Source organism: Pseudophryne corroboree, chromosome 10, assembly GCF_028390025.1.
Source record: "Pseudophryne corroboree isolate aPseCor3 chromosome 10, aPseCor3.hap2, whole genome shotgun sequence".
Lineage (NCBI taxonomy): Eukaryota > Metazoa > Chordata > Amphibia > Anura > Myobatrachidae > Pseudophryne > Pseudophryne corroboree.
Genome location: NC_086453.1, coordinates 149,292,965 through 149,307,058, shown reverse-complemented (window position 1 = coordinate 149,307,058; position 14,094 = coordinate 149,292,965). Strand labels below are relative to the sequence as shown.

The following is a 14,094-nucleotide window of genomic DNA, read 5'->3' as shown; positions in this document are numbered from 1 at the left end:
GATTTTTCATCCAGATAGAGCAGTTCTTAGAACCAAATCTGGATATCTTCCTAAGGTGGTTTCTAAGTTCCACCTTAATGAAGAAATTGTAGTTCTTTCCAAGGGCCGGATCTTTCTGCGGGAGATGTATCTTTAGACGTAGTCCAGGCTTTAAGGATCTACGTGGATCGTACCAGTGCCATCAGAAAGACAGACACTCTCTTTGTTCTCTATGGGTTCCACAAGAGAGGATGGCCTGCTGACAAGCAGACACTGGTGAAGTGGCTTCGGATGACTATTTCAGAAGCATATTCTCAAGCTGATCTCCCTATTCCATGTCTCTGCTCACTCTACTCGTAGGTCCATCTTGGGCAGCACGCCATGGTGCCTCTGCGGAACAGATATGTAAGGCAGCCTCATGGTCTTCCATTAACACATTCATTAGACATTATGCCTTTGATACCTTTGTCTCTCAGGACGCAGCAATCGGGCGAAGGATTCTCCTGTCCAATCAGGAGCGTCCCCACCACTAAATCTGCTTTGGGACATCCCAATGTATATCATGTGGATACTACGGTGGACCCTGCAGGGGAAATATGTAGTTATGGTAGACTTATTGTCAATAACTCTATTTCTTCTAAGTCCACAGTATCCACAGGGATCCCAACCTGACGCACCCGATTTGAGGATCCTTACCACTTACTAACCTCTTCCTTCTTGTATGGTAGTGTGTATGTATGTTCTTCTCCCCTGATTAGGGCTCTCCATGATGCTCCTGCCTTGAGCTTTGGAAAATAACTGAATTGCCTGAGCCAGGAGGTGGGGATATAGGAGACTAGCCAGTTGCATTCTGGGAGGTCAAAAGCTTTGATCGTTGGTGCCACTCCGCTACACTACATCATATCCCAATGTATATCCTGTGGATACTGCAGACTTAGGAGAAATAGAGTTATCAACAGTCTGTCTACCATAAGTAAATATTTCTCTATCATGTGTCAAGTGCACTCATTGGTCAGTGCTACCAACAAGTACATATCTGTCGGAAGCCATCAGTGGCAGGAGAAAGATGCATCAATAATGAGACCTTTTGAATAACACTGGTCCCGAATATCTGGCGGCTGCTGTTCTGACAGTTACAGGGGGCTTCTATGATCATTTAAGTACCAATTGTTTCCAAATATAAAAATTAAATGCATTCTCATATGTGCTTTTTTAAAGGCTTACCTTGTGTCCATCTCCTGGATCATAGGTTTGGATTTTGTTCTGATATTTTGCTCAGAGATGGAGCCCATGAACTTTCTATTCTTCAACATTCGCCATTCTGCATAGAGCATATAAAGATACTTCACTCTCAGAGATACATAGAAGGGAATCCAATTAGCTGCAGAATTTGCTGCATGGGTATATGCTCCGGAATTTATGTCCGGAGCCATTTAAAAGAACTGTCTGCGTGCTAACCCATTTATTTTGTGTAAATTGTGGAATTAGTGGGTTTTTCCCCATGCGTTAAACCCCAGAGGGCGCCTTTTACCATGGACTTTTCCTTGCAGCTCCTAAAGCGAAGAAGAAAAGTTCACCTCTGGGTCTTAATGCGTGAGGTAAACCCCGCTAATTGAACCATCCAGCGCGAGTAATAAGCCATGGGTATTGACCACTGTAAATAACTGCTTTTAAGCATTTTAGTAAGCTATTAAAAATAAGAGACCCACTTCTACTATGATGGCCAGAGAACTCATTCAATTAGCAGCTCCAAATGCCAGAACATTTCCTATTAGAGAACCATTACAACTAAGGGCCTAATTCAGATCTGATCGCAGCAAGAAATTTGTTAGCTAATGGGCAAAACCATGTGCACTGCGGGGGGGTGCAGATATAACATTTGCAGAAAGAGTTTGATTTGGGTGGGTTATATTGTTTCTGTGCAGGGGACATACTGGCTGCTTTAGTTTTACACTGCAATTTAGATTTCAGTTTGAACACACCCCACCCAAATCTAACTCTCTCTGCACATGTTATATCTGTTCCACATGCAGTGCACATGGTTTTGCACATTAGCTAACAAATTTGCTGCTGCGATCAGATCTGAATTAGACCCTAAGTTCCAGTGAACTCTTGCATTTTGGACTTTGAGAATTTTTTTTAAATGTATGGTTCTCTGAATCCATAGCCAGCACTATTAAGATTATATACTTACACCAGCCCTACCCTAGGTGCAAGAGATACGTCTGAGAACATTGTATCTCTGCGTACACACGTCCATAGTCTGCAATTCAATCAATATGACCCAAGTATACATTGCCTATGAGCAAATTCATGCAATCACCTAGTTATGTCTCTTTAGCCACAAGTTCATTAGTCCTGGAGGATTAGTGGAAAGAAAGCAACTATGTGAGGGCTTCAGGGAGATCTATGATGTGTTGCAAACTTACAATGCCCCGCACCCAAGCATCTGAGGTCCCAACAAAGAAGCAGGTGCTCAGGTGGGCAGCGTGCATTTCGTAATCAGATCCATGTAAAATCAGGAAAAACAGCTGCTGGGATGATGTTATGATGGATTTCTTGCCATTGATGTTGACAAAGTCAGAGGGCTTGAGTACTTGATGTCTAGCCAAGCCTATTTCCTCCTCTACTAGGAGTGGAGAATGGGCCTCTGTGGGGCTCAGACACATCAACACCGTGCAGTCATTGAAGTACCGAAATCAAGAGTCTTTGTATTAGCGAAATTAACAGGGAGAAAATAAGATTTTAAACCTACCGGTAAATCTTTTTCTCCTAGTCCGTAGAGGATGCTTGGGACTCCGTAAGGACCATGGGGTATAGACGGGCTCCGCAGGAGACATGGGCACTCTAAAGACTTTAGATGGATGTGCACTAGCTCCTCCCTCTATGCCCCTCCTCCAGACCTCAGATAAAGAACTGTGCCCAGAGGAGACGGACAGTACGAGGAAAGGATTTTTGTTAATCTATGGGCAAGATACATACCAGCCCACACCATCCACACCGTACAACTTGGAACATACGAACCAGTTAACAGTATGAAACAAAACAGCATCAGCCAGAGACTGATCAAAACTGTAACATAACCCTTATGTAAGCAATAACTATATACAAGTCTCGCCGAATTTAGTCCGCACTGGGACGGGCGCCCAGCATCCTCTACGGACTAGGAGAAAAAGATTTACCGGTAGGTTTAAAATCTTATTTTCTCTTACGTCCTAGAGGATGCTGGGGACTCCGTAAGGACCATGGGGATTATACCAAAGCTCCAGACCGGGCGGGAGAGTGCGGATGACTTTGCAGCACTGATTGAGCAAACATGAGATCCTCCTCAGCCAAGGTATCAAACTTGTAGAATTTAGCAAAAGTGTTTGAACCCGACCAAGTAGCTGCTCTGCAAAGCTGTAAAGCCGAGACACCTCGGGCAGCCGCCCAAGAAGAGCCCACCTTCCTAGTGGAATGGGCCTTTACCGAATTTGGTACCGGCAATCCAGCAGTAGAATGAGCCTGCTGAATTGTGTTACAGATCCAGCGGGCAATAGTCTGCTTAGAAGCAGGGGCGCCAACCTTGTTGGCTGCATACAGGACAAACAGTGCCTCTGTTTTCCTAACCCGAGCCGTCCTGGCTACATAAATCTTTAAGGCCCTGACTACATCAAGAGACCTGGAATCCTCCAAGTCTCCCGTAGCCACAGGCACCACAATAGGCTGGTTCACATGAAACGATGAAGCCACCTTAGGCAGAAATTGAGGACGAGTCCTCAACTCCGCTCTATCCACATGGAAAATCAGATAGGGGCTTTTGTGAGACAAAGCCGCCAATTCAGACACCCGCCTCGCAGATGCCAAGGCTAACAACATGACCACTTTCCAAGTGAGAAATTTCAACTAAACTGTTTGAAGAGGTTCAAACCAGTGTGACTTAAGGAACTGTAACACCACGTTAAGGTCCCATGGTGCCACTGGAGGCACAAAAGGAGGCTGGATGTGCAGCACTCCCTTTACAAAAGTCTGGACTTCTGGGAGAGAAGACAATTCCTTCTGAAAGAATATTGACAGGGCCGAAATCTGTACCTTAATAGAGCCTAACTTTAGGCCCATATCCACTCCTGTCTGCAGAAAGTGCAGAAAACGGCCCAGGTGAAAATCTTACGTAGGAGCATTCTTGGCTTCACACCAAGATACATATCTCCTGCAGATACGGTGATAATGTTTCGCCGTCACCTCCTTCCTAGCTTTTATCAGAGTAGGGATGACCTCCCCTGGAATACCTTTCCTAGCTAGGATTTGGCGTTCAACCGCCATGCCGTCAAACGTAACCGCGGTAAGTCTTGGAACACGCAGGGCCCCTGCTGCAACAGGTCCTCCCTGGAAGAAAGAGGCCACGGATCTTCTGTGAGCATTTCCTGAAAATCTGAATACCAGGCCCTCCGAGGCCAGTCCGGAACAATGAGTATTGTCTGGACTCTTTTTCGTCTTATGATTTTCAGTATTTTTGAGATGAGTGGAAGAGGAGGGAAGACATAGACCGACGGAAACAGCCATGGTGTCACCAGGGCGTCTACTGCTACCGCATGAGGGTCCCTTGACCTGGAACAATACCTCTGAAGTTTCTTGTTGAGGCGTGACGCCATCATGTCTATTTGAGGAAGCCCTCAACGACTTGTTATCTCTGCAAAAACTTCTTGATGAAGACCCCACTCTCCTGGATGGAGGTCGTGTCTGCTGAGGAAGTCTGCTTCCCAGTTGTCCACTCCCGGAATGAAGACTGCTGACAGAGCGCTTACGTGATTTTCCATCCAGCGAAGAATCCTGGTGGCTTCCGCCATTGCCACTCTGCTCCTTGTCCCGCCTTGGCGGTTTACATGAGCCACTGCTGTGATGTTGTCCGATTGAATCAGAACAGGTAGGTCGCGAAGAAGAGTTTCCACTCGTCGTAGGTCGTTGTATATGGCCCTTAATTCCAGCACGTTGATGTGTAGACAAGCCTCCTGGCTCGACCACAGTCCCTGAAAATTTCTTCCTTGTGTGACTGCTCCCCATCCTCGGAGGCTCGCGTCCGTGGTCACCAGAACCCAGTCGTGAAAGCCAAACCTGCGACCCTCTAGAAGGTGAGCACTCGGCAGCCGCCACAGGACAGACACCCTGGCGCTGGGGGACAGGCTTATTTTCTGATGTATTTGTAGATGGGACCCCGACCATTTGTCCATAAGGTCCCACTGAAATGTCCTCGCATGGAACCTGCCGAAGGGTATGGCCTCGTAGGCCGCCACCATTTTTCCCAGTACTCGAGTGCATTGATGAACTGACACTCTTTTTGGCTTTAACAGGTCTCTGACCATGCTCTGGAGTTCCTGGGCTCTCTCCATTGGGAGAAAAACCCTCTTCTTTTCCGTGTCCAGAATCATGCCTAAAAATGATAGCCGAGTCGTTGAAATCAACTGCGATTTTGGCAGATTTAGGATCCAGCCGTGTTGCTGCAGCACTCTCAGGGAGAGTGACACGCTTTTCAGCAACTGATCTCTCGATCTCGCTTTTATCAGGAGATCGTCCAAGTATGGGATAATTGTGACTCCTTGCCTGCGTAGGAGCACCATCATTTCCGCCATTACCTTGGTGAAAATCCTCGGGGCCGTGGACAGCCCAAAGGCCAACGTCTGAAACTGGTAATGACAGTCTTGTACAGCGAATCTCAGGTACGCCTGATGAGGAGAATAAATGGGGACATGAAGGTATGCATCCTTTATGTCTAGTGACACCATAAAATCCCCCCCTTCCAGGCTGGAGATCACTGCCCGGAGAGATTCCATCTTGAATTTGAACTTTTTTAGATACAGGTTTAGGGATTTTAGATTCAGAATGGGTCTGACCGAGCCATCCGGTTTCGGGACCACAAATAGAGTTGAATAGTACCCCTTCCCCTGTTGCACTAGGGGAACCTTGATAATCACTTGCTGTTGACACAGCTTTTGTATCGCAGCTAAAACTATTTCCCTCTCTGGGGGAGAGGCTGGCAAAGCCGACTTGAAAAATCGGCGAGGAGGCACTTCTTCGAATTCCAGTTTGTAGCCTTGGGATACAATTTCTATCGCCCATGGATCCAAATCTGAGAGAACCCAGATCTGGCTAAAGAGTCAAAGATGTGCCCCCACCGGCGCGGACTCCCGCAGTGGAGCCCCAGCGTCATGCGGTGGATTTTGTAGAAGCCGGGGAGGACTTCTGTTCCTGGGAACTAGCCGTAGCAGGCATTCTTTTCCCTCTACCCTTACCTCTGGCGAGGAAGGAAGAGCCCCGGCCCCTTCTGGACTTATGCGACCGTAAGGACTGCATCTGATATTGAGGTTTTTTCTTTTGCTGTGGGGGAACATAAGAGATTTACCTGCGGTAGCTGTGGAAACCAGGTCCACGAGGCCCTCCCCAAATAAAACCTCACCCTTGTAAGGCAAAGTTTCCATATGTCTCTTTGAGTCGGCATCACCCGTCCATTGGCGGGTGCACAGGGCTCGCCTAGCAGAAATTGCCATGGCATTGGCTCTTGAACCCAACAGCCCAACGTCTCTTGCAGCGTCTCTCATATATAACGCTGCGTCTTTTGTATGACCCCAGGTCTATAAAATGCTATCCTTATCTAGGGTGTCAATGTCAGATGACAAGTTATCTGTCCATGCTGCTATTGCGCTACATACCCATGCCGACGCTACTGTCGGTCTGAGCAAGGCCCCCCGTATGTGTATAAATTGATTTTAAGGTAGTCTCCTGTCTGCGATCAGCAGGATCCTTGAGGGCTGGCGTGTCTGGAGACGGTAGCGCCACCTTTTTGGACAAGCGTGTCAATGCCTTGTCCACCCTGGGCGAGGATTCCCACCGTAACCTGTCCTGTGTGGGGAAAGGATACGCCATAAGAATTCTCTTGGGAATCTGCAGTTTCTTGTCTGGAGTTTCCCAAGCTTTTTCAAATAAAGCGTTCAGCTCATGAGATGGGGGAAAGGTTACCTCAGGTTTCTTCTCCTTAAACATGCATACCCTCGTGTCAGGCGCTGAGGGGTCCTCTGCGATATGCAAAACATCTTTTATTGCAATAATCATATAATAAATACTTTTGGCCACCATTGGGTGTAACCTCGCATCATCGTAATCGACACTGGAGTCAGAATCCGTGTCGGTATCAGTGTCTGCTACCTGGGACAGAGGACGTTTATGAGACCCTGAAGGGCCTTGTGACAGTCAAAGCCATGGATTGACTCCCTGCTTTTTCTCTGGACTCTGCTTTGGCCAATCTTTTATGTAATAAAGACACATTTGCATTTAAAACATTCCACATATCCATCCAATCAGGTGTCGACTGTGCCGACGGAGACACCACAATCATCTGCTTGACCTCCTCCTTAGACGAGCCTTCCGCTTCAGACATGCCGACACACACGTACCAACACCCCCACCCACACTGGGATATATATATATATGGAGACAGTCCCCCAATAAGGCCCTTTGGAGAGACAGAGAGAGTATGCCAGCACACACCCAGCGCCACTGGACACGGAGACAAAATCCCAGTCTGTACAGCGCTTTTATATATATCAATAATACACTCACTGCGCCAAATAAATGTGCCCCCTCCCCTCCTTTTTGCCCTCTGTACTTGTGTTCAGCAGGGGAGAGTCCGGGGAGCAGCTTCTCTGCAGCGTGCTGTGGAGAAAATGGCGCTGGTTAGTGCTGGAGGATCAAGCTCCGCCCCCTCAACGGCGGGCTTCGGTCCCGCTCAAATTCTTTATACTGGCGGGGGTTTATTTAATATACTGCCTCCGCAGTATATATATGTCAGCCAGTGTCCCTTGAGGTTTATTATTGCTGCCCAGGGCACCCCCCCTGCGCCCTGCACCCATACAGTGCCGTCAGTGTGTGTGAATGTGGGAGCAATGGCGCGCAGCGTTACCGCTGCACCTCAGTGAAGATCTGAAGTCTTCTTTCTTCCTATACTCACCCGGCTTCTATCTTCCGGCTCTGTGAGGAGGACGGCAGCGCGGCTCCGGGACGAACAGCGAGGATGAGACCTGCGTTCCAACCCTCTGGAGCTAATGGTGCCCAGTAGCCTAAGAAGCAGAGCCTATCATTTAAGTAGGTCTGCTTCTCTTCCCTCAGTCCCACGATGCAGGGAGCCTGTTGCCAGCAGTGCTCCCTGAAAATAAAAAACCTAACAAAAGTATTTTTCAGAGAAACTCAGTAGAGCTCCCCTGCAGTGCATCCAGTCTCCTCTGGGCACAGGATCTAACCGAGGTCTGGAGGAGGGGCATAGAGGGAGGAGCCAGTGCACACCCATCTAAAGTCTTTAGAGTGCCCATGTCTCCTGCGGAGCCCGTCTATACCCCATGGTCCTTACGGAGTCCCCAGCATCCTCTAGGACATAAGAGAAAATAGGATTTATGTACTTATCAGGTAAATCCTTTTCTTTGAATCCATAGGGGGCACTGGAGTACTCTTGGGATATGGACGGCTTCCGCAGGAACAGGGCACTGAATATTTAAATTTAGAACACTCCACCCCTTCATATCCCAGAGTACCTCAGTGTAAGAGAAAGGAACTATTTCACCTTGTGACTGGGAAATAGTTTTGTCAAGTACAGAAACTAACAGGACTTCCAGAATACTAAACGGTGTCCATCTCAAAAGGTGGTGGCATGTGCAAATGACAGATGTTGAAGCTATTGCCCCAATGAGCTCCATATCAATGGTTGCTTCCCGTAATAAAAAAAACAGTTTTCATGGATTAGCTCTAACTGAGTAAACAGATCTACTTTCAAGACCCTCTTCACTGCCTTATTGACTCAATCTGAAGGTAAAGGTCTAAGGAAGGCTCCTTTCACTGGCTAAACCTTATGGATGGCTTCAATGTTCATATACTGTAGGTGATATCCAGTAAAGTAGCATTATTTGAAATCAGAATGTTGTTACTTAGACAGACAAGTTATGGGAGTATCCACCTTTGATGGTTATGCCTATTTCACTGTATCCTGGCTATGGAGAGCATAAAAGGGCCGCAATCTACAGAAAACAGGGAATCTGTGATGAGGCTTAGGGGGTAATTCAGATCTGATCACTGGGCTGCGTTTTTTGTTGTCCTGTGATCAGATAGTCGCTGGCTACAGGTGGAGTGTATTTTCGCTGTGCAAGCGCGTACACATGTTCCTATGTGTTAGCAGAGCTGATAAAAATCAATTTGTACAGTCTCTACGCAGCCCAGGACTTACTATTCCAGTGCGACTGAATCCTGGAGCGGACGTCAGGGCCGGAGCTGACGTCAGACACCCTCCCTCAAAATGCTTGGACACGCCTGCGTTTTTCTAGACACTCCCTGTAAACGGTCAGTTGCCACCCACAAACGGTCTTTTCCTGTTAATCACCTTGCGTATGCCCGTGCGAATGGTCCTTCGCACCATCCAGTCGCTGTCTGGCCATGCCCGTTGTAGCTGTCCGATGCGCCTGCGCATTGCGATGCATATACATGTGCAGTTTGGACCTTATCGCCCGCTGTGTGCGAAAAACGCACAGCAGCGATCAGATCTGAATTTCCCCCTTAGTCCGCACTTTGTTAAGCAGGCCATCCAACTTTCTTTAACAGCAACCTGTGGAAATCTCTAATTCCTCACTGTCCTCAATCATTATACAAATATATGAAAGAATAAAATAACCAATGACATAGCGTACAAAGAGTACAATTTAACCAGGTATGGCGAAAAGCAATATACAGGGGTGTATGTAATGCCGCCCGAGTTTGGCGGCCGTGCGGGATGCCGGCCGAACTCAGAGGTTTTTTTTTAAAGGGGCAATCACTTACAAGGCAAAACCATGCCTTGTAAGTGATTGCCCCTTTAAAAAACCTCCCGAGTTCGGCCGGCAGCCGAACGGCCGCGGAACTCGGGCGGCATTGCATCCGACTCGCAGTATAGATGAAACAATAAGAATTTACTCACCGGTAATTCTATTTCTCGTAGTCCGTAGTGGATGCTGAGAACTCCGTAAGGACCATGGGGAATAGCGGGCTCCGAAGGAGGCTGGGCACTCTAGAAAGATTTATGACTACCTGGTGTGCACTGGCTCCTCCCACTATGACCCTCCTCCAAGCCTCAGTTAGGACACTGTGCCCGGACGAGCAGACATAATAAGGAAGGATTTAGAATCCCGGGTAAGACTCTTACCAGCCACACCAATCACACCGTACAACTCGTGATACTATATCCAGTTTGACAGTATGAAAACAACTGAGCCTCTCAACAGATGGCTCAACAATAACCCTTTAGTTAACAATAACTATTTACAAGTATTGCAGACAATCCGCACTTGGGATGGGCGCCCAGCATCCACTACGGACTACGAGAAATAGAATTACCGGTGAGTAAATTCTTATTTTCTCTAACGTCCTAGTGGATGCTGGGAACTCCGTAAGGACCATGGGGATTATACCAAAGCTCCCAAACGGGCGGGAGAGTGCGGATGACTCTGTAGCACCGAATGAGAGAACTCCAGGTCCTCCTCAGCCAGGGTATCAAATTTGTAGAATTTTGCAAATGTGTTTGCCCCTGACCAAGTAGCTGCTCGGCAAAGTTGTAAAGCCGAGACCCCTCGGGCAGCCGCCCAAGATGAGCCCACCTTCCTTGTGGAATGGGCATTTACAGATTTTGGCTGTGGTATGCCTGCCACAGAATGTGCAAGCTGAATTGTACTACAAATCCAGCGTGCAATAGACTGCTTAGAAGCAGGAGCACCCAGCTTGTTGGGTGCATACAGGATAAACAGCGAGTCAGATTTTCTGACTCCAGCCGTCCTGGAAACAAATATTTTCAGGGCCCTGACAACGTCTAGCAACTTAGAGTCCTCCAATTCACTAGTAGCCGCCGGCACCACAATAGGCTGGTTCAGGTGAAACGCTGACACCACCTTAGGGAGAAATTGGGGACGAGTCCTCAACTCTGCCCTATCCATATGGAAAATCAGATAAGGGCTTTTACATGATAAAGCCGCCAATTCTGACACTCGCCTGGCTGAAGCCAAGGCTAATAACATGACCACTTTCCACGTGAGATATTTCAGATCCACGGTTTTTAGTGGCTCAAACCAATGTGATTTTAAGAAACTCAACATCACGTTGAGATCCCAAGGTGCCACAGGAGGCACAAACGGGGGCTGAATATGCAGCACTTCTTTTACAAAAGTCTGAACTTCAGGTACTGAAGCTAGTTCTTTTTTGAAAGAAAATCGACAGAGCCGAGATCTGTACTTTAATGGAGCCTAGTTTTAGGCCCATATCCACTCCTGCTTGCAGGAAATGCAGAAATCGACCTAGTTGAAATTCCTCTGTTGGGGCCTTATTGGCCTCGCACCATGCGACATATTTTCGCCATATGCGGTGATAATGCGTTGCCGTAACATCTTTCCTGGCCTTAATAAGCGTAGGAATGACTTCTTCCGGAATACCCTTTTCCTTTAGGATCCGGTGTTCAACCGCCATGCCGTCAAACGCAGCCGCGGTAAGTCTTGGAACAGACAGGGCCCCTGCTGTATCAGGTCCTGTCTGAGCGGTAGAGGCCACGGGTCCTCTGAGAGCATCTCTTGAAGTTCCGGGTACCACGCTCGTCTTGGCCAATCCGGAACCACGAGAATTGTGTTTACTCCTCGCTTTCTTATTATTCTCAATACCTTTGGAATGAGAGGCAGAGGAGGGAACACATAAACCGACTGGTACACCCACGGTGTCACCAGAGCGTCCACAGCTATCGCCTGAGGGTCCCTTGACCTGGCGCAATATCTTTTTAACTTTTTGTTGAGACGGGACGCCATCATGTCCACCTGTGGTTTTTCCCAACGGTTTACCAGCATCTGGAAGACTTCTGGGTGAAGTCCCCACTCTCCCGGGTGGAGGTCGTGTCTGCTGAGGAAGTCTGCTTCCCAGTTGTCCACTCCCGGAATGAACACTGCTGACAGTGCTAGTACATGATTCTCCGCCCATCGGAGAATTTTTGTGGCTTCTGCCACCGCCATCCTGCTTCTTGTGCCGCCCTGTCGATTTACATGGGCGACTGCCGTGATGTTGTCTGACTGGATCAGCACCGGCTGGTGTAGGAGCAGGGCTTTTGCTCGACTTAGGGCATTGTAGATGGCCCTTAGTTCCAGAATATTTATGTGAAGGGAAGTCTCCTGACTCGACCATAGTCCTTGGAAGTTTCTTCCCTGTATGACTGCCCCCCAGCCTCGAAGGCTGGCATCCGTGGTCACCAGGACCCAGTCCTGTATTCCGAACCTGCGGCCCTCTAGAAGATGGGCACTCTGCAGCCACCACAGTAGAGACACCCTGGTTCTTGGAGACAGGGTTATTAAGCGATGCATCTGAAGATGCGATCCGGACCACTGGTCCAACATGTCCCACTGAAAGATTCTGGCATGGAACCTGCCGAAGGGAATTGCTTCGTAAGAAGCTACCATCTTTCCCAGGACCCGTGTGCAGCGATGCACTGATACCTGTTTTGGTTTCAGGAGGTCTCTGACTAGAGATGACAACTCCCTGGCTTTCTCCTCCGGGAGAAACACTTTCTTCTGGACTGTATCCAGAATCATACCCAGGAACAGTAGTCGTGTCGTCGGAACCAGCTGTGACTTTGGGATATTCAGAATCCAGCCGTGCTGGTGCAGCACCTCCTGAGATAGTGCTACTCCCACCAACAACTGTTCCTTGGACCTCGCTTTTATTAGGAGATCGTCCAAGTACGGGATAATTAAAACTCCCTTTCTTCGAAGGAGTATCATCATTTCCGCCATAACCTTGGTAAATACCCTCGGTGCCGTGGACAGTCCAAACGGCAGCGTCTGGAATTGGTAATGGCAATCCTGTACCACAAATCTGAGGTACTCCTGGTGAGGATGGTAAATGGGGACATGCAAGTAAGCATCCTTGATGTCCAGGGATACCATGTAATCCCCCTCGTCCAGGCTTGCAATAACCGCCCTGAGCGATTCCATCTTGAACTTGAATTTCTTTATGTACGTGTTCAAGGATTTCAAATTTAGAATGGGTCTCACCGAACCGTCCGGTTTCGGTACCACAAATAGTGTGGAATAATAACCCCGGCCTTGTTGAAGTAGGGGTACCTTGATTATCACCTGCTGGGAATACAGCTTGTGAATTGCCGCTAGCACTGCCTCCCTGTCTGAGGGAGCAATCGGCAAGGCAGATTTTAGGAACCGGTGGGGTGGGGACGCCTCGAATTCCAGCTTGTACCCCTGAGATACTATTTGCAGGATCCAGGGATCCACCTGTGAGCGAACCCACTTATCGCTGAAATTTTTGAGGCGACCCCCCACCGTACCTGGCTCCGCCTGTGGAGCCCCACCGTCATGCGGCGGACTTGGAAGAAGAAGCGGGGGAGGACTTTTGCTCCTGGGAACCTGCTGTTTGTTGCAGCCTTTTTCCCCTACCTCTGCCTCTGGACAGAAAGGACCCGCCTTTTCCACGCCTCTTTTTCTGGGTCTGAAAGGACTGAACCTGATAAAACGGCGCCTTCTTAGGCTGTGAGGGGACATGGGGTAAAAATGCTGACTTCCCAGACGTTGCTGTGGAAACTAGGTCCGAGAGACCATCCCCAAATAATTCCCATGTGCTTTTTTGAATCTGCATCTCCTGTCCACTGGCGAGTCCATAAGCCTCTCCTAGCAGAAATGGACAATGCACTTACTTTAGATGCCAGTCGGCAGATTTCCCTTTGTGCATCTCTCATATATAAGACTGAGTCTTTTATATGGTCTATGGTTAACAGGATCGTGTCTCTGTCTAATGTGTCAATATTTTCTGACAGTTTATCTGACCACGCAGCGGCAGCACTGCACATCCAAGCGGACGCAATAGCTGGCCTAAGTATAATGCCCGTGTGCGTATATACAGACTTCAGGATCGCCTCCTGCTTTCTATCAGCAGGTTCCTTGAGGGCGGCCGTATCCGGAGACGGTAGTGCCACCTTTTTAGACAAACGTGTGAGCGCTTTATCCACTCTAGGGGGTGTTTCCCAACGTGACCTATCCTCTGGCGGGAAAGGGAACGCCATTAGTACCTTCTTAGGAATTACCAATTTTTTAT

At 48.3% G+C, this 14,094-nt stretch overlaps 1 protein-coding gene across 1 annotated transcript in view; it reads right to left on the bottom strand.

The window, feature by feature from the left end:
- The window catches only part of PIH1D1 (PIH1 domain containing 1), a 67,945-nt gene that overhangs the window by 35,744 nt on the left and 18,107 nt on the right, over positions 1-14,094 (bottom strand). Inside the window, exon 7 of the mRNA XM_063942877.1 lies at positions 1,204-1,300. Within this exon, the coding sequence (XP_063798947.1) occupies positions 1,204-1,300 (97 nt within the window). The remainder of the gene's footprint in view (positions 1-1,203; positions 1,301-14,094) is intronic.